Below are 18,597 nucleotides of genomic sequence, written 5' to 3'. Positions count from 1 at the left end.
ATACAGTAAGATAATAATAAATAAAAACAACTTGAAAATTCTATTCAAATATCAAATTGTCCATCCATTTACGAGTCTGTTTTATTTTTGCATGTTCAGAAATTAAAATTAGAATGCAAAAACTCTGACTCCTGCCACAACCTCAGAGTTGATGACGTATGCAATTTAAGACAAAATACATAAAAAACACATTCAAATGGATATAGTTTTTCAAAATGACTTTTTTTCACATGCATAAATGTGCTAACCCACAAACAAACTGGTGATTTAAATTATATGAATGTAAATTCACATTAAAACGTGTTTATTCACACAATATGTCATGATTTTTATCGTAAATTCATATGAAATCATTATTAGACGTTATATATGCAAGTGCAACTCATGTATAATGTTCTTTAATGCCTATTTAATGTCAATTATTAAACAAAACTTGTATGTTAGAGGCTCTCGCGTGATGTAATGCTACTGCTAACCAGATCAAACTGGCCGTGTGACGCTGAACTTTACACTCTAATTGTCATCCTATTGGCATCGGCTGAGGGCGGCAGGAGATTGGTGCTGCTCGCCGGGCTCCGCAAAAACAACTCCTAATATGTTCAAAGGAAGACTTAACGGTGGAAAACACTCCAGTAAGGTCTATTGGCACACAAAGAGCGTGTAACCTACATTCCTCGCTCAGATGGACTCCTTTGTTGGAGTCTGGTTCATCAGAAAATCCGAATACGAAATATTTAGTAATAAAAATATGTAAATTTGATGGAAAAAGCGCGATGGGATGGATGTTTGCGTTAGGTTATAATTTAACACGAGGGATGCTTTTTTTTAAATATATAAAAATGTGGGAGATTTAATCCTGCGTCTTTCCTTCACACAGTCAATGCAAATAAATGATGAATTCACACAACAACAAACGACACGTGTTTCCTCATTCTGCCGCTTCCGAGAGGAGAAACTTACACACTGGATCGTCCATTTTCAAACTTCTTCCCAGGCGGATGGATGCGGGAATTGTGTTTTCTATAAGCTGAGAGACTGACTGAAATAACCAGAAAAAAACATATATAATCATACTTTAGCTTATTTATTTTACCATAATTATTATTATCAGCAATATCAACAACAGCAGCAGCACACAATCAATTGTTTGCACGTTTTTAAAGTTTAAAACACTGACTTTTTAAGCATTTTAAATAAATATTGTGTATTAACATCAAGTAAACAAACAGCTCTTACCTCAACTCCGAGAGTGTTGAGCATCTCTCTTTTCTCTTTGTCGCCCGGTCCAATATGTCTCTCGGAAAACTCATCGTGCCTGGGCAGAATTCGTTCAATCTTCCTGGACCACAAAACTTGCGAGGTGGCCAAACAGCGCACATTTGCAGACACATCTCCAGTTGTGGCTTTAAGTTTGTTAAAAACGTCCCCTTTTCTGCTGATATTGCTGTACGGCACGCGGGCGGACACCGACCTGCTGATGACAACACGCCAGGATTTAGCGCAGCTCTGCATGTTCTTGACTTAGAAATTGACTAGAAATGTACGGGGAGAGTGTTTCAGCCAGCCTCCACGCCGTGAAACCCGCTAAATGTCTGTGAAATTCCTCAAAAGCCTACTTTATACGCCTCCTCGTTGCACAAGGAGCAGCCAATCGATAAGGGAACTCTCTCTGACGCAGAGACAAGCCCCGCGCGCGCGCTCCGCTTCCACAGAAAATATAACGACTCGTTCACTTTCTTTATTACTCAACATAGTTGGTATCTGCTCGTTATATCCTCCATATGTCTGTACATGTTATATAGATTTTTTTATCAGGTGACTGACGCTAATTGTGGAGCAACCACATTTCCGAATGGAGATTAATCAGGTAAAGTTAGCCAAGTAAGTTAGTCAGAGTGAAATTACAGTAAACATGAGGTAAAGTTGGTTATATATTCGTATATTAGTTCATTTTTGAACTGTGACAACTATTTTTTGTATTGTTTACTTAGCTACTTTAAGTATTGGGTCTGAAATAGCATGTAATAATTTAAAAATAACACTAGCACTATTTAATAGACTGTAAACAATGTACTTTGATAGTCATTGGCTGCTAATGTGATTTCACTGTTTAGATTTCGCAAAGAATGCTTTTATGAGATTATATAATTGATGACAAAGTCAAAATGTGTGATTTTAAAACCAACTTTACCTCAACAAACAGAACCCAGTCATGAGAGAAATTTAGCTGAGATTCATACATGAAAAACCTGAATAAATAAGATTTCTACTGATGTAGGGGTTGTTGGATAATATTTGGCTGAGATGAGCTACCTTTACCTTTAATCAGGTAAAGTTAGCCAAGTAAGTTAGAGTGAAATTACAGTAAACATGAGGTAAAGTTGGTTATATATTCGTATATTAGTTCATTTTTGAACTGTGACAACTATTTTTGTATTGTTTACTTAGCTACTTTGAGTATTGGGTCTGAAATAGCATGTAATAATTTAAAAATAACATTAGCACTATTTAATAGACTGTAAACAATGTACTTTGATTGTCATTGGCTGCTAATGTGATTTCACTGTTTAGATTTCGCAAAGAATGCTTTTCTGAGATTATATAATTGATGATAAAGTCAAAATGTGTGATTTTAAAACCAACTTTACCTCAACAAACAAAGAACCCAGTCATGAGAGAAATTTAGCTGAGATTCATACATCAAAAACCTGAATAAATAAGCTTTCTACTGATGTAGGGGTTGTTGGACAATATTTGGCTGAGATAAAACTGATTGAAAATGTCAGAGAAACATCTAAATATTGAGAAAATCTTCTTTAAAGTTGTTATATCCTCCTTTGGTCTGTACATGTTATATAGATTTTGTTTTATCAGGTGACGTTAATTGTGGAGCAACCAGATTTCTGAATGGAGATGAATCCGGTAGAGTTATAGCCTAGTCAGAGTGAAATTACAGTAAACATTGGGGTAAAGTTGGTTTTATATTCGCATATTTGTTCCTTTTTGAACTGTGACTTCTTTAACTTGTTTACAAAGCTACTTTGAATATTGGGTCTGAAATAGCATGTAAGTATGACTTTAAAACAGCGTTAGCACTATTTAATTGACTGGAAACCATGTACTTTGATAGTCATTGGCTGCTATTATGGTTTCCCTATTTAGATTTTGCAAAGAATACTCTTCTGAGAAAAGATTATCAATGAGAAAGTTGCATTGTGTGAATTTTAAACCAACATTACCTTAACAAACAAAAAACCCAGTCATGACCCCTGAGGGACATTTTTGGTTGAGATGTATACATCAGAAAGCTGAATAAATAAGCTTTCTATTGATGTAGGGTTTGTTGGACAATATTTGGCTGAGATAAAACTGATTGAAAATATCTGAGAAAAATCCAAATATTAAGAAAATCTTTAAAGTTGTTATTTCCTCCATATGTTTAGACATGTTTCATAGATATTTTTCAGCGCTCAATGACGTTAATTGTAGAGCAATCACATTTCTGAATGGAGCTGAATCAGGTAAAGTTATAGCCTATAGCAGTGTTTCTCAGCACGTTCCTGAAGGACCACCAGCTCTGCACATATTCCTTGTCTCCTTAACCAAACACACCTTATTCAGACCATCAGCTCATTAGCAGAGACTGAAAGACCTGTAATGGATGTGACAGACAAAGGGGACATCTAATACATGCTGTGGTGGTGGTCCTGCAGGAACGTGGTTGAGAAACACTGGGCTGTAGTATATTCAGATTGAAATAAATGCAATACTACACAAAGAAACCAGTCATAAGTGTTGTCATTGGGGTAGTACCTTTTTAAAAGATACACTTTTATACCCATCAAGTCCACATTTGTATCATAAAGGTACATATTTATACCTAAAAAGTATAAAGTCAAAGTCAAAGTCAGCTTTATTGTCAATTCAGCCACATGTACAAGACATACAGAGAATCGAAATTGCGTTACTCTCAGACCCAAGGTGCTTAACATTAATATAAAATATATATATAAAAAATAGTAGAGTTTAAGAAAAAAAGAAAATTTACAGTATATACATTGCACATAAATGTGGTCTAAAAAATATACATATGTAATAAAAATTGTAAACAATACAGTGACATTAAGGGCATATAGCAATGAGTGCAAAGTAAACCAGAGTTGTGCAGATAAAAAACTGTATAGTGCACAAAGAACTTGTAAACATGATAATTGTGATAAAGTGACAGTGACATATTGGGAGGTAGTATACTGATAAATAAATGTGTACGTCATAGTACAGTAAAGGTACAAAAAGGCACAACAATGTTCCTGTAAGGCAAAAAAGATTTTCTTACTTTTCTTACTCCATTGGCTGATTATTTTGCTTGTTTTCAGGAAAAACACTTTATTTTGGCATATTATTTCTTAAAACGAGACTATGGGCTCTATTTTGACGATCCATGCGCAAAGTGCAGGGCGCAAAAGCATTAAGGGCGTGTCAGAATCCATTTTTTACCATTTTAAGGACGAAAAATCTGCTTCGCGCCATGGCGCATGGTCTAACAGAGTTGAGCTTATTTTCTTAATGAGTTATAGGTGTGTTTTGAGAATAAACCAATCAGAGTCTCATCTCCCATTTGCTTTAAGAGTCAGTTGCGTTGCCCCATAGCGCATTTGCTATTTACCAGTGGCGTAGTGGATGGGCCCGCAGGGCACGCACCGCGGGGTTGGCCCCGCGTGATTAGGGAGCCCTGCGTCGTTGTGATTTTCAATAATTGAAAATCCGGCAACCGCAATAATTAAACTCTTGGGAACAACTGTGGTCGGAACCAAAGTTCACAGGTCTTTGTTCTCTGAACTCCTCTCAAGCGGTGGACTACTTCATTCTGATTGCTTGCCGCCGAACCGCGTCATAGCTCATACCATAAAGTTGACTTGATTTCAACTGTCCTCGGCGCTCACACCAGAGAAGACGCGCCGCGCTGTTACTCGCCGCCGGTTCTCATTGAAAATGAATGACTTCTGGCTACTTTGACGCTCTCGCCGCTTTCGGTTTGTGATTGCTCCTCAGTTTGTGAAGGCTTCACGCGTTGTCGCTCCACCCCGCCTCCCTTCCCCGCTCCTCAATTTGTGATCGATTCCCCGCGTTGTCTCCCCCCTCCTTCATCAGGGGGCCCCGTCAGTGATCCCTGCAGGGGGGCCTCACCTTCACGTACTTCTTGTAGGCACAGACATCCATTACCCTATAAATAATTAATTTTGTTTGTTAAGCGCAAAGATTTGTTTCAAAACTATTACTAAATTCAGTTCTAATTTCCAGCAAACGAATAAATGAACAATAATAACGTAGTGTGGTCTAAAAACTGAGTTATTTCCAAATACACATGCTGTGCCCCATGGTCTAAAACCTGACAAGTGGGCAAATCTAAGCTTGTTTTTCGTAAAACAAATATAAATATGCATGTAATAAATAATACTGCTAATAATAATAACATTATACAAAAGCAAATTGTTATGAATAAACTGAAAAAGACACAGATGAAGAAGGCATGTATGGTTTTTATATTTACGTGGGCTAGAAAATGTTCTGTAATATTTTAATCTTCTATATTTATATCCTATATATATCCTCATTATATCCTATATATATCCTTATTATATCCTATATATATCCTTAATATTTAAATTATTTTTCCATATGTAAAGATATTTGCATATTGCTCTACATCCTGTCTGTATTAAGCAATGTTCAAGCGAGGCGCACAACACGCTCTGCGCTGGACAATAGATCGGCTTTGTTCTGGTCTATAGAACAGTCTATTATAGATTCTTAAAATAGCACAGTGCCAGCAATACACCTTAAGACGCCTTCCTTTTTAGACCAGAACACCCACGGGCACATATTTGAGTGCAAATGCATTTGCTATTTAAACAGCGTGCTGCAAAACATCAAAACTACTCTTGCGACGAGCTGAAACTAGCAAACAACAATTGTGTTGCGCCTTGTGCCGCATTGCGCCGGGTGTATGATAGGGCCCTATTTGTTTTTCCTATCTAGAAAATGCTTTTTGATTTAGGAATTTTTAGATAATTGGACTAGAAACAGGACAAAAAATCTAAGTAAGAAACACTTTTTTTTTTGCAGTGTGTAAGCTACAAAAGTGTAAAAGGTACTACCCTAATGAGAGCTTTTGTACATTTATTTCTGAGTGTGACACTTGTTGCCAAATAATTATTTACAGCGCAGCTCTGGTCACAGAAAGGAATCGAATGCAAATATTTTTCCATCCATGCGTTGTAGTTGTTTTCCTAAGATTCTTAAGATCTGTTTACCTATAACCCGGTTGGCACTCTAATAGACTCCATTTAGCACATAATCACTGACTAAATGTCTGTCTCTCTACACACGTCTGGAATCCAGAAGGATAAATCACTTTGAAGATCAAACAAAAAAAGTCTATATATTTGTCACATCTCACATTTTCCTCTCACACATGATTGTGAAGGCTTTAACACAATGATAGATCTCCTTTGGATTTCTTCTGATGGACACCCTCAGCTGTTTTACCAGTTTGTCAACATACCATTTGCATTTCTGTTTCATTGCTTATCCAGTCAAGGACATCTCTCGATAATCAACAGGTACAGTAATGATAAATCCATTGTTCTTTGTCAGAACATATTTAGGTCACCTACTGAAAAAATGAAATTCATCTCTTGTAAGGTATGTCTATTTGGCGATGGGAGGATTCATGCTGGCTATTGCAACAATGGGTCCATATAGCTCACTGCTGTTCCTGAGTGCTATTAAACTGCTGTTACTGATCCACTATATACATCCAATGCATCTTCATCGATGGATTCTGGGACTGCAGATGTGTTGGCAAACCTGCTGGCATTTGTACGTCCAGTACCAGATATACTGGCTTCAAGAGGCACCAGACTCAAGGTATGAACCATGTTAGGTGCATTACAGTGCATCCGGAAAGTATCCAATAACGCTTCGCTTTTTCCACATTTTTTTAATGTTGCAGCTTTATTCCAAAATGGATTAAATTCATTTGTTTCCTGAAAATTACACACACAATACCCCATAATGACAATGTGAAAAAAAGAGTTTTTGAAATTATTGCAAATTTAATAAAAATAAAAAGGCTGAAAAATCACATGTACAGAATTATTGACAGCCTTTGCTGTGAAGCTCTAAATTGAGCTCAGGTACGTTCTGTTTCCACTGATCATTCTTGAGATGTTTCAGCAGCTTAATTAGAGTTCACCTGTGGTTAATTCAGTTGATTGGACATGATTTGAAAAGGCATACACCTGTCTATATAAGGTCCCAGGGTTGACAGTGCATGCCAAAGCACAAACCAAGCATGAAGACAAAGGAATTGTCTGTTGACCTCAGAGACAGGATTGTCTCGAGGCACAAGGCTGGGGAAGATTACAGAAAAATTCTGCTGCTCTGAACGTTCCAGTGAGCACAGCGGCCTCCATCATCCATTTGTGGAAGATGTTTGGAACCACCAGGACTCTTCCTAGAGCTGGCCGGCCATCTAAGCTGGGAAAAAGAGGCTTAGTCAGGTATGTTATCAATAACCCGATGACCAATAACCACTCTGTCTGAGCTACAGTGTTCTTCTGTGAAGAGAGGAGAACCTTTTCAGAAGGACAACCATCTGTGCAGCAGTCCACCAATCAGGCCTGTATGGTTAAGTGGCCAGACGGAAGCCACTCCCGGCCTGGAATTTGCCAAAAGATATCTGAAGGACTCTCAGACCATAAGAAACTAAATTCAATAAAAATTGAACTCTTAAGAGTGAATGTCAGGCGTTGTGTTTGGAGAAATCCAGGCACCGCTCATAACCAGGTTAATACCCATTCTACAGTGAAGCATGGTGGTGGCAGCATCATGCTGTGGGGATGTTTTCAGCAGCAGGATCTGGAAGACTTGTCAGGATAGAGGGAAAGATGAATGCAGCAATGTACAGAGACATCCTGAATGAAAACCTGCTTCAGAGTGCTCTTGACCTCAGACTGGGGCGACGGCTCATCTTCCAGCAGGACAATGACCAATAGCACACCGCTAAAATATTCACAACAACTTGGTGAATGTCCTTGAGTGGCCCAGCCAGAGCCCAGAACTTAATCCTATTGAACATCTCTGGAGAGATCTGAAAACGGCTGTACACTGTCGCTTCCAATCCAACCTGATGGAGCTTGAGAGGTACTGCATAGAGGAATGGGCAAAAATTCCCAAAGGCAGGTGTGCCAGGCTTGTGGCATCAAATTCAAAAAGACTTGAGGCTGTAATTGCTGCCAAAGACGCATCAACAAAGTATTGAGCAAAGGCTGTGAATACTGATGTACATGTGATTTTTTAGGTTTTTTATTTTGAATAAATTTGCAATTATTTCACATTGTCATTATGGCTGTAACATAAACAAATGTGGAAAAAGTGAAGCACTATGAATACTTTTCGGATGTTCTGTAAAGGGGACCTGTTATGTCCATTTTAGCAAGTCTCTGGTGTCCCTAAAGTATGAATGTGAAGTTTCAGCTCAAAATACCACACAAATAATGTTTCATTCCTCTTTGACACTGCCCCTCTTAGGCTTTGATCCTAATTGTGCCACTTTGGTGATTGTAGCTTTAAATTCAAATGAGATTGTGAGATAAGGGCGGAGCTACAATGCCTATGTGTCAGCATAATGGCAGATTCAAAAGTGAGACTAACGTCCTATACTAATGAGGTTGAAATGGTCACTAATGGGCGGAGCTTTCTTCCTCTGATGACACGAACAAAGGGAGAATGTCTATCAAAGTGTTTCTGCAGTCTGTTTGCATCCCTAAATGAAAACATCCAATTGTATTCCACCCTGAGCTCTCGTTTTATTCCAAACAGGCTTATACTGGCCATATCTGCACTCATGTTGATGACCCAGAGGATTTCCTCTCTATCACTCGATTTCCAAGAGGGGACGATCTCCAATCAGTCAATCCTTATTCCATTCCTAACCTACTCGCTTTATTTCCCTGCCCTTCTTGGAGGTCCACTTTGCAGTTTCAATGCTTTTGTTCAGTCTGTCGAGCGTCAACACACCAGCATGTCTTCATATTTAGGAAATCTCACTTCAAAGATATCACAAGTTATAGTTTTGGTGTGGATTAAACAGCTTTTCAGTGAGCTTTTGAAATCTGCCACGTTTAACATCGACAGTGTTTGTCTTGATGTATTGTGGATTTGGATCTTTTCGCTGACACTCAGGCTGAATTACTATGCACACTGGAAGATGAGCGAGTGTGTTAATAATGCTGCAGGATTTGGTGTCTATTTACACAAACACAGTGGACAAACATCATGGGACGGTCTTTCTGATGGGAGTGTACTGGTGACTGAAGCATCCAGTCGTCCTTCGGTTTTTGCGCGAAAGTGGAACCAAACCACGGTGGATTGGCTTCGAAAAATAGTCTTCAACAGGACCAGCAGATCTCCACTGTTCATGACTTTTGGGTTTTCTGCACTGTGGCACGGTCTTCACCCTGGGCAGATTCTAGGTTTCCTCATTTGGGCCGTCACTGTGCAGGCGGACTACAAACTGCATCGCTTCTTGCACCCGAAGCTTAACTCCCTGTGGAGGAAACGGCTGTATGTGTGTGTAAACTGGGCCTTTACTCAGCTGACCGTCGCGTGTGTTGTGGTCTGTGTGGAGCTTCAGAGTTTGGCATCAGTTAAGCTGCTCTGGTCTTCGTGTATTGCTGTGTTTCCACTGCTGAGTGCTCTGATCTTAATAATCCTCTGAGAAACTGAATTATAGTATTGAATATGTTCATGTCAAACAGTTTCATTAAACTTAAAGGGTTTATTACAGTGTTAAAAATGCTGGGTTCCACCCAATTCCTTCATGTTGTCCCAACACAAACCGATTTTTTTCAGTTTATCTTTATTTCTATAGTGCTTTTACAATGTAGATTGTGTCAAAGCAGCTCAACACAGATGTTCTAGTTAACCGAAACGGTGTCAGTCCAGTTTTCAGAGTTGAAGTTCTGTTTAGTTTAGTTCAGTGTGGTTTTATTTTCACTGCTGGAAGTCCAAACACTGAAGAGTAAATCTATTAATGTGCAGCTCAAGTCCCAAACCAAGCAAGCAAGCCAGTGGCCAGTGACTAGTTACATGTAACGGCGTTACGTAATTTAACTACAAAATAAAAGTAACAGCAATTAGTTACAGTTACTGGAAAAAAATATATATAATTAAATTACAGTTACTTTTGGAAATGCTAAAAATTACAAATGGGGTTACATCTAAAAAATATTCTTTAAAAATCTGGAATATGTTGATTAATAATCTGTTGCTTTGTCTGTTTTTGATATGCACGATGCCCACTGTTAAGACCATTTATTAAAGCCATGCTATTCTGATGCTTTTGATTGGTTTACCTGTTTGAATTTGCAGGCAGCACACCACGCCTACCAGTTACGTTAATGCTCTTTGGCGCTAAAATCATCAGTCCGAGAGCTGTTACCATGGCGACCGATAAAAACGCATTTAATAGCTGGAAGTTTAAAAATAATTTCTCCCTGAATTCAGAGACCGGCACAAATATAACAGTTCAGTGCAAACTTTGTTTGCCAGCTGTTAAAACACTTTCTACATCAAAGGCTTCAATGTCGAACCTGAGGAAGCATCTGCAGGTATGTAAGCTAGCCTTTCTTTATTTTATAAAAGCAAATTATTTTTGTCGTTATCGTAAGTGTACAGAAATAAAAACAGGCCCTTTCATTTCCAAAGATATAGTGGCAACAGCAGCGAGGAACAAAATTCACCAATTGACGAAAGTGAAGGAAAAAAAACACTGAGAAACCAGGCTCAACCTCGAGAGAGATCAAGCTCAGTCATGTGTAACCAGTGGTGAATTTAATCAGTAAGTAAGGTAAGCAGCCGCTTAGGGCCCCAGGAATTCTGAGGGCTCCCAAATAAATACAGAGAATTATACCTATGATATATAACATTGTTTGCTATAGGCTGCATGGTGATGCAGTGGGTAGCACGTTCGCCGTTTTTCGTTTCAGTCCCGGCTGGATCAGTTGGCGTTTCTGTGTGGAATTTGCATGCTCTCCCCATGTTCGCGTGGGTTTCCTCCGGGTGCTCCCCCACAGTCCAAAGACATACGCTATAGGTGAATTGAATAAGCTAAATTGGCTGAAGTGTATGTGAGTGTGTTGCTCTTCCAGCTGCAACCCATCACTGGGAAACACCCACACACACTCAACCACATACATACACTACGGCCAATTTTAGCTCACCCAATTCACCTTGTGGGGGAAACCGGAGCACTCAGAGGAAACCCACACCAACACAGGGAGAACATGCAAACTCCACACAGAAATGCCAACTGACCCAGCCGAGGATCGAATCAGCAACCTTCTTGCTGTGAGGCAGTCATACTGCCCACTGCGGCCCCCACTAAAAAATATTTTCAAATGTTTTACAAGATGCTTTACATGTTATTATTATTTTGCATTAAGATAAAATGTGGCAACATGGTGGCTCAGTGGTTAGCGTAGTCACCTCACAGCAAGTAGGTCGCTGGTTTAAGTCCCGGCTGGGTCAGTTGGCATTTCTGGGTGGAGTTTGCATGTTCTCCTTGTTTTGGTGTGGGTTTCCTCTGGATGCTGCTTCGGTTTGTTTCCCCCGCTATAGGTGAATTGAATAACCTGAAATTGGCCGTAGTATATTAGTGTAAATGAGTGTGTATGGATGTTTCCCATTACTGGGTTGCGGCTGGAAGGGCAATCGCTGTGTAAAAGATATGCTGGATAAGTTGGTGTGATAAATAAGGGTACTAAGCCAAAGGAAAAGCAAATAATGAATGAAGATAAAATGTAGAAAAGGAGACTAAGTCAGTGGCGCAAAAAGGGGGTATGCAGTATATGCGGCGCATAGGGGCGCCACACATGGGGGGGGGGCGCCATTGTGCCAAAACTATTTTTGAAATTATCCTTACTAAAAGTTTCAAATAAATAAATAAATATGTTTTGTTAAAAATGTTTTTTTTTTTGCATTTTGTATGAGTATAATATTGTATTTTAATAAATAAAAAATTATACCATGAGTTGCATACGTTGGCACACACATTTTAATTCAAAATCAACACAATAACATGCAGTCGCAGAGCCAAGTGTAAAGTGTTCATGTAAATGTAACTTTAGATTTTTTGTAACAATTTTTATCAAAATAAAACTGTCAAATCATACATATAGTACAGTTGAGGTCAGAAGTTATAAGATTAATCTGAATTTTTTCTTTCTTTATTATTGTTTATTATTAATTATTTAATTATTTTGCCTAAATAAGAGGGATCGCACAAAATGTATGTTTATGTAAGTACAGACCTATTTCACATAAACCGATATTTCAGATAAAATATTTGGATTAAAAATTCACCTATATAAATATTATATACTTGATTATAATGATTCTTAACCCTGTTAAAGTTGACACATGAACAAATTGTCCGAATATTCAAATTTTTTGGAACTGAAATGTTTTTAATCCTTCTATCAAGATCCATTTTATACAATATACATGTTTTTATACATTTATTATGTGTCATATTGATACATCAGGCCTTTTGGTAACTTTTTTTGTTCAAAACTATTTTATTTTAGTTACAAAACTTGAACCCGCATACCTCTCAGTATATGTGTAGTTGCGCCCCTGGACTAAGTGATAGTGAGTAAAAAACAGCTAAATAAATTAAAACAAACGAAAGTACAAAAGGTGCATGTTAGAACTTTTGGGCCCTTTGGCTGGCCCCAAATCACTAAATCCGCCCCTGTGTGTACCAGTGAAAATGTAAACATTTGGCATGGCACAAAATTTTCTCTTTCTGTAGCCATGCTGCCACCTAGTGGCGAGACAGCGAGACAAAAATACTGGTCTCGGTTCCAAATAACTACAACATTTCTGACATGTTATTACAAATCATTTAAGGCAAACAACTTACTATTTTAGACTGCCTACTTGAATGGGTAGCTAACCATTAATATAATATTAATTTAAAACAACAACATGCGTGTAGATCAAAACACATTAAATAATGGAATAGATAAACAATTGTTAGCCAGTCAGCAAAAAAAGTCTTTTTAATTTTTAAATTACGCAAGTGCAATTCAGAGATAATTGTTGGCGACTAGCGAGCACCCACACCAACACGGGGAGAACATGCAAACTCCACACAGAAAAGCCAATTGACCCAGCTGGGACTCGAATCAGTGACCTTCTTACTGTGAGGCGACTGTGCTAACCACTGAGCCACCATGTCGCTCAAATCATAATCAGTCAGAGGACTATTAGTTTTATATGCAGTGACTATTTAGCATTCACAAGTTTAGTTCATTTTGTCTGACATGACAAAGCAAAGGATAATGTTATAAAACAGCAAAGAGTTGAAAGCAATTGATGCATGTCCAAAAGCATTTGCAATTTTTTAGGAGGAATGAGAAACTGCTAATGTGATGTGCACAAATTAATTGTTTTGAGAAATGCATGAACTGTTGTGCAAATGTAAATAGTGTTGTGAGAAATGCAACAAAGCCACTGAGAAAAACTGTAACTATAGCCTACGCTAAACCGCTGTGAAGAAATGTTTTTGCCAAGGTTAAAAGTGACAGGTGGCAGGGCACAAACTGGACTGAAACTTGAAGGTGAACAATTGACCTTTATTTCACTCACAGTTCCTATCAAACCCCTGCTATACAGCAAGTTCTACTGTTAATACAGTTCAAAGAGAAAATCTAAATGAATAATTCCTGATTGTCAACAGCAATTAAACTGCAAGATCTGACAAAAATCAAACATACAAGAAACAAATGATCTCTGCAAAATAATACACAACAGTTCTGCTCACAATGTCTTTCTTTGATGATCTTTGGAAAGAGCATGTGTTTGGAGAACCAATAAAAGACCAAAATACACATATTAGGTGTAATTTGTAATACAAAAGTTATGCAAGTGTCTACACATTTAGGAAACACAATTTTATAATGAAATCAGACTTGATATTAGGCTTTTCATAAACCTAAAATATATTTTGCTCCCTATTAGTTCAGCTCACAGAATGATTTAGCAGAATATAATGCAATTTTGAGGTAAAAAAGTATAGCAAATTTTTCGTAAAAACCTATTTGCTGGCATATACAGTTGAAGTCAGAATTATTAGCCCCCCTTTAAATTATTATAATTTTTTTATATTTCCCAAATGATGTTTAGGAAATGTTCATAATATGTTTTTAGATAGTCTACCATCATTATAAAATGACTTGCCTAATTATAATAACCTGCCTAGTTAACCTAATTGAACCTCGTCACTTTAAGCTGTATAGAAGTGTCTTGAAGAATATCTAGTCAAATATTATTCAGTGTCATCATGGCAAAGATAAAATAAATCAGTTATTAGAAATAAGTTATTAAAACTATTATGATTAGAAATGTGTTGAAGAAATCTTCTCTCTGTTAAACAGAAATTGGGGAAAAAATGAACAGGCAGGCGAATAATTCAGGGGGGCTAATAATCCTGACTTCATCTGTAAATGGATTTTAACATTTGTAAGGCAGCTCTGTGATTACAAAAGTAGTGTATTTATATAATGAACTCACTTTTAGACTAAACACTACTCAAATCTGTGAGCTAATCTAACGATTTTGTTGCATATTGCGTGGCCCCAAAAACATTCAGACATTTCCATCAGTTAGTAATTAGCGTTAAAATAAAAGAAATAATTTTAACAGCTAAAAATATCTATATATTTTAGCTACTCATCATTAATTGTAGTTCAATAAATTACTTCCAATTGGATTTCATAACTGCAGTATTTCTCAACCACATTCCTGGAGGACCACAAGCTCTGCCCATTTTCCGTGTCTCCAAAGCCAAACACACCTGAATCAGATCATCAGCTCATTAGCGAGACTGAAAGAGCTGAAATGGGTGTGACAGACATAGAAGACATACAAAACACGCAGTGTTGGTGGTCCTCCAGGAACGTGGTTGAGAAACACTGCATAACTGGAATAAATCAGGTTTATTCAACATATTAATTAAAACTTAAAATGATCAAATCAAATACTAAAACTAAAACAGAAAGTGTCAAAATAAAACATCATTTATATCAATAACCTGGCCCTCCAGGACTTAAAGTCCTTACCCCAGGTGGAGGAGTCCAGGAATCTTGGGGTTCACGGGTGAGGGAAGGATGGAACGTGAGATTGACAGGTGGATCGGGGCCTGTTGTGGTAAAGAAGGAGCTGAGCCAAAAAGCAATGCTCTCGATTTACCGGTTAATCTACGTTCCTACTCTCACCGATGGTCATGAACTTTGGGTCATGACCAAAAGGACAAGATCTTAGATACAAGTGGCCGAAATGGGTTTCCTTCGCAGGGTGGCAGGGCGCACTCTTATAGATTGGGTGTGGAACTCTGTCACCCGGGAGGAGCTCAGAGTAGAGCCGCCGCTCCTCCACATCGAGAAGTCAGCTGAGGTGGCTCGGGCATCTGGACGCCTAGCTAGGGAGGTGTTCCAGGCATGTCCCACCGGAAGGAGGCCTCAGGGAAGACCCAGGACACGCTGGAGGGACTATGTCTCTCGGCTGGCCTGGGAACACCTCAGGATCCTCCCGGAAGAGATGAAGGAAGTTTCTTGGGAGAGCGAATTCTGCTGCCCCCGTGACTCGGTCCCGGATAAGTGGATGAAAATAAATGATGACTATATCAATAACATTAAAATAACACTGTAAACAATATATAAAAAACTATATGTGAGATTTAATTTAATTACAAGTGCACTTTTTCACAAAAATATTTGATAAAAATACAATTATTTCATTTGAAAAAAATAAAATAAACATTTAAGTCACCCCGAGGTCTGACAGCAGAAGTGATGAGGTTTACAGATGGCACTATTTGGAGCCACTGTACGTAGCTTTTATACAATCTAAAAGACAAATTCTGTTTCTAAATAAATGATATATTCCTTGTAGATACTGTAAAATAAAATCACTGAATAATTGTTCTGTAATACAATCTTAGTCAACACAGGATCTGTGGAAATATGTGCTTGAGCCAACAGTTTAGTGAAATCGCAAAAACTTACCTATGTTTGACTGTAGTTAACATGTAAAGTGAACACTAGAGGGCAGTATGACAACTTTTGTTCATTTTTACATTAATGATATTCACAGGGACGTGTTATCAACGAATGAAGGATTAGTTTCATGCAGTTCTTTGCACAACATCAAATAAATACCACAAAACAACTTTATGATATCTCTGATTTGTGATGGAATATGTATGTTATAATATATGCATGGTGACAAAGTGGGTAGCACAATCGCCTCACATCAAGAAAGTCTCTGGTTCGAGCCCCAGCTGTGCCAGTTGGCATTTCTGTGTGAAGTTTGCATGCTCTCCCCACGTTAGGGTGGGTTTCCCCCACAGTCCAAAGACATGCGGTATAGGTGAATTGAAAAAGCTAAATTGGCTGTAGTGTATGTGTGTGAATAAAAGAGTGTAAGGGTGTTCCCCGGTGTTGGGTTGTGGCTGGAAGGGCATCCGCTGCATAAAAAAACATATGCTAGATAAGTTGGCGGTTCATTCCGCTGAATAATAAAGGGACTAAGCCAAAAAGAAAAAGAATGAATGAATGTTTGCCTAATCGATCTCCATATAGACTCATTTTTGGCTTGGTCAGTTTGCTCTGTAGCTCACCTTGTATTTTATATAACTATTCACCTTATTCTCCGCCGACGAGCGGGCACTGCCATTTGACTCGCAACTTCCGGTCTCATTCACTTCCATTCATTTTTTGACGTTAAAAACTACTCGTTACGCTGCTTGATGTTGCAATTTGATATTTTCTTATTATATTATTCTACTTGGTCTGTATAGTCATGCAAACATTTGTTTGTAGAGCAAGTAGTTTGACTGTTTTCTGCCGTTTATTATTCCTAGTCATTTCTCCTATAGGCGACTGAATCGGAAGTTCTAAGACAATCGCGAAAACAGGCGCACTTCCCCATTTTGCATCCTCCGAAAGATGCATTCGAAGAGCGCTGCGTCATCACACCATGATGAAGGCAGTCTCATTTAAAATAAATAAATAAATAAAATCATAGGCTCCTTCAAATGCAGCCTCAAAAGGAGTCTTTCGTTTCTCAGGTACTGAAGGATACAACTGTTGGATTCTTCGCTACCTCGGACGTCCAAGATTCCAAGGCAACTTTTTGCTGTGAGGCGATCGTGCTACCCACTGCGCCATTGTGAGGCCCAAAAGTATGACATGTCTTACTAATGTTATTTTATAGACAGTTTACATTTTTAAGTGTACATGTGTGGGTCAAGCTTTTGTAAAACTGGTTTTGCCTTTAGATAGTTAAACTTTTAAAATCACTTTGTGAAAAAAATATTACAAATTTTAATACTGCTTATTAACAGCAGCTGTGATGATTGCTTGGTGACGACATCTGTCCTCTGTCGATTAGATTGTTTCATTTCAAAACGCTCGGTTCAGCCTGTCTGGACTTTAAAGGACTCACGTTGGAATCAGGGGCGTCACTAGACTCAATTTACTAGGACACATGCCCCAGTAAAAATCGCTAGTGCCCCAGTTAATGCTCTTAGATATGATTTACTTCATATGCAAATGTATTTATTAAGAGTGGTAATCCCGGAATAAAGACGTTATTCTCTATGTTCAACCAAACCAACGCTAGTGAAAGCAATGTAGTTTAATATAAAAGCAAACTGATGCATCTCAGAATGCGTGCAGAAAAAACCATACCCGCGCCTCACACACCATTCCTGCTGGACTCTGATGTGCTGCTTCTCTCCTGGTACAAGTCCCTGTTGTTAACATGCACGCCGCAAAAAATACCCACTGCTGATGTGTTGTGAGACCGACATTAACAGCCTTTATGGTTAGGCTAATCAAGCCTTTATGGCCTTTATCGAGGTGTCGGTGTAACAAAGGCCAGCTAGTCATTGCTGTGCAGGTAACCCTCACTCCTCTGACCTCTAAAGGTGCTCTTACGACAGACACTAGAGGCTATGGTCTTTGGCCTCTTTGGTAGAGCAACCGACTCCCATGCGGAGGGTTGCTGGTTTGATACCAGCTCGAAGTGGGTTGGGTGGTGTAGGACTGGCGGGGTTACATCGGCAGGTAAAACTTAATAAACCTAATTCTCTGCCATGTGTCAAGTCCAAGACAACAGATAATTCTGTTAAATGCGTGTATTCTATAGAATTTAATTCAAATTAAATTAATATTCATAAGATTTCTTCAATTATTATTTTCCAGTTGCATTTACGATTAATTATTTAGAATAATAATTGTATAACGATAATACTTTTTATTTATTTTATAAATTTATAATAAATAATTTTGTGCATATATATATGATTATTTATTGGTTTTATTTTAATTAATTAATTAATTTTTTATAAAGGGGGGTTGCCCCAGTACAGCTTTATGTCTAGCAACGCCTCTGCTTGGAAGTCTGCATCCTTCGGAGGATGCAACCTCTGAAACGAGACACAGCTACAACAAAACGTATGCC

At 38.2% G+C, this 18,597-nt stretch overlaps 3 protein-coding genes and 1 long non-coding RNA gene across 12 annotated transcripts in view; 2 read left to right on the top strand and 2 right to left on the bottom strand.

The window, feature by feature from the left end:
* Window positions 1–1,594, bottom strand: part of gldc (glycine dehydrogenase (decarboxylating)) — a 32,235-nt gene extending 30,641 nt beyond the window's left edge. For both annotated transcript variants that reach the window (XM_087251255.1, NM_199554.1), the window contains 2 exon segments: window positions 1,237–1,594; window positions 961–1,039 (listed from right to left, as the gene is read on the bottom strand). In XM_087251255.1, the coding sequence (XP_087107381.1) occupies window positions 961–1,039; window positions 1,237–1,512 (355 nt within the window). In that variant the 5' untranslated portion in view covers window positions 1,513–1,594.
* Window positions 1–18,597, top strand: part of hip1rb (huntingtin interacting protein 1 related b) — a 346,918-nt gene that overhangs the window by 265,521 nt on the left and 62,800 nt on the right. The gene's annotated exons all lie outside the window — the stretch shown is intronic.
* Window positions 1,224–10,915, top strand: mboat4 (membrane bound O-acyltransferase domain containing 4). Of its 8 annotated transcripts, none has more exons than XM_087252946.1 (5): window positions 1,435–1,867; window positions 2,875–2,922; window positions 6,597–6,623; window positions 6,706–6,930; window positions 8,887–10,403. In XM_087252946.1, exons 4-5 carry the CDS (start codon window positions 6,722–6,724, stop codon window positions 9,782–9,784), a joined length of 1,107 nt encoding a protein of 368 aa, XP_087109072.1. In that variant the 5' UTR covers window positions 1,435–1,867; window positions 2,875–2,922; window positions 6,597–6,623; window positions 6,706–6,721; the 3' UTR covers window positions 9,785–10,403.
* LOC147844499 (uncharacterized) lies at window positions 13,686–17,888 on the bottom strand. The gene is made up of 3 exons (XR_015492140.1): window positions 15,054–17,888; window positions 14,748–14,874; window positions 13,686–14,211 (listed from the first exon to the last, which is right to left on the bottom strand). It is a non-coding gene; the product is annotated as an uncharacterized LOC147844499 (long non-coding RNA).

This window comes from Danio rerio, chromosome 5 (genome assembly GCF_052040795.2).
Source record: "Danio rerio strain M-AB ecotype USA chromosome 5, GRCz13ab, whole genome shotgun sequence".
Taxonomy (NCBI): Eukaryota; Metazoa; Chordata; class Actinopteri; order Cypriniformes; family Danionidae; genus Danio; species Danio rerio.
The sequence above is the reverse complement of the archived record's forward strand: the minus strand, read 5'-3'. Positions and strand labels throughout refer to the sequence as shown.

What these genes read in the sequence shown, in the direction of transcription:
- mboat4 (XM_087252943.1), top strand. Translation starts at nt 6,499, where the DNA reads ATGATAGATCTCCTTTGGATTTCTTCTGATGGACACCCTCAGCTGTTT. An exon ending in CATCTCTCGATAATCAACAG is followed by an intron (nt 6,624 to 6,705) that starts GTACAGTAATGA and finishes ATCTCTTGTAAG; the next exon opens with GTATGTCTATTTGGCGATGG. An exon ending in CAAGAGGCACCAGACTCAAG is followed by an intron (nt 6,931 to 8,886) that starts GTATGAACCATG and finishes TATTCCAAACAG; the next exon opens with GCTTATACTGGCCATATCTG.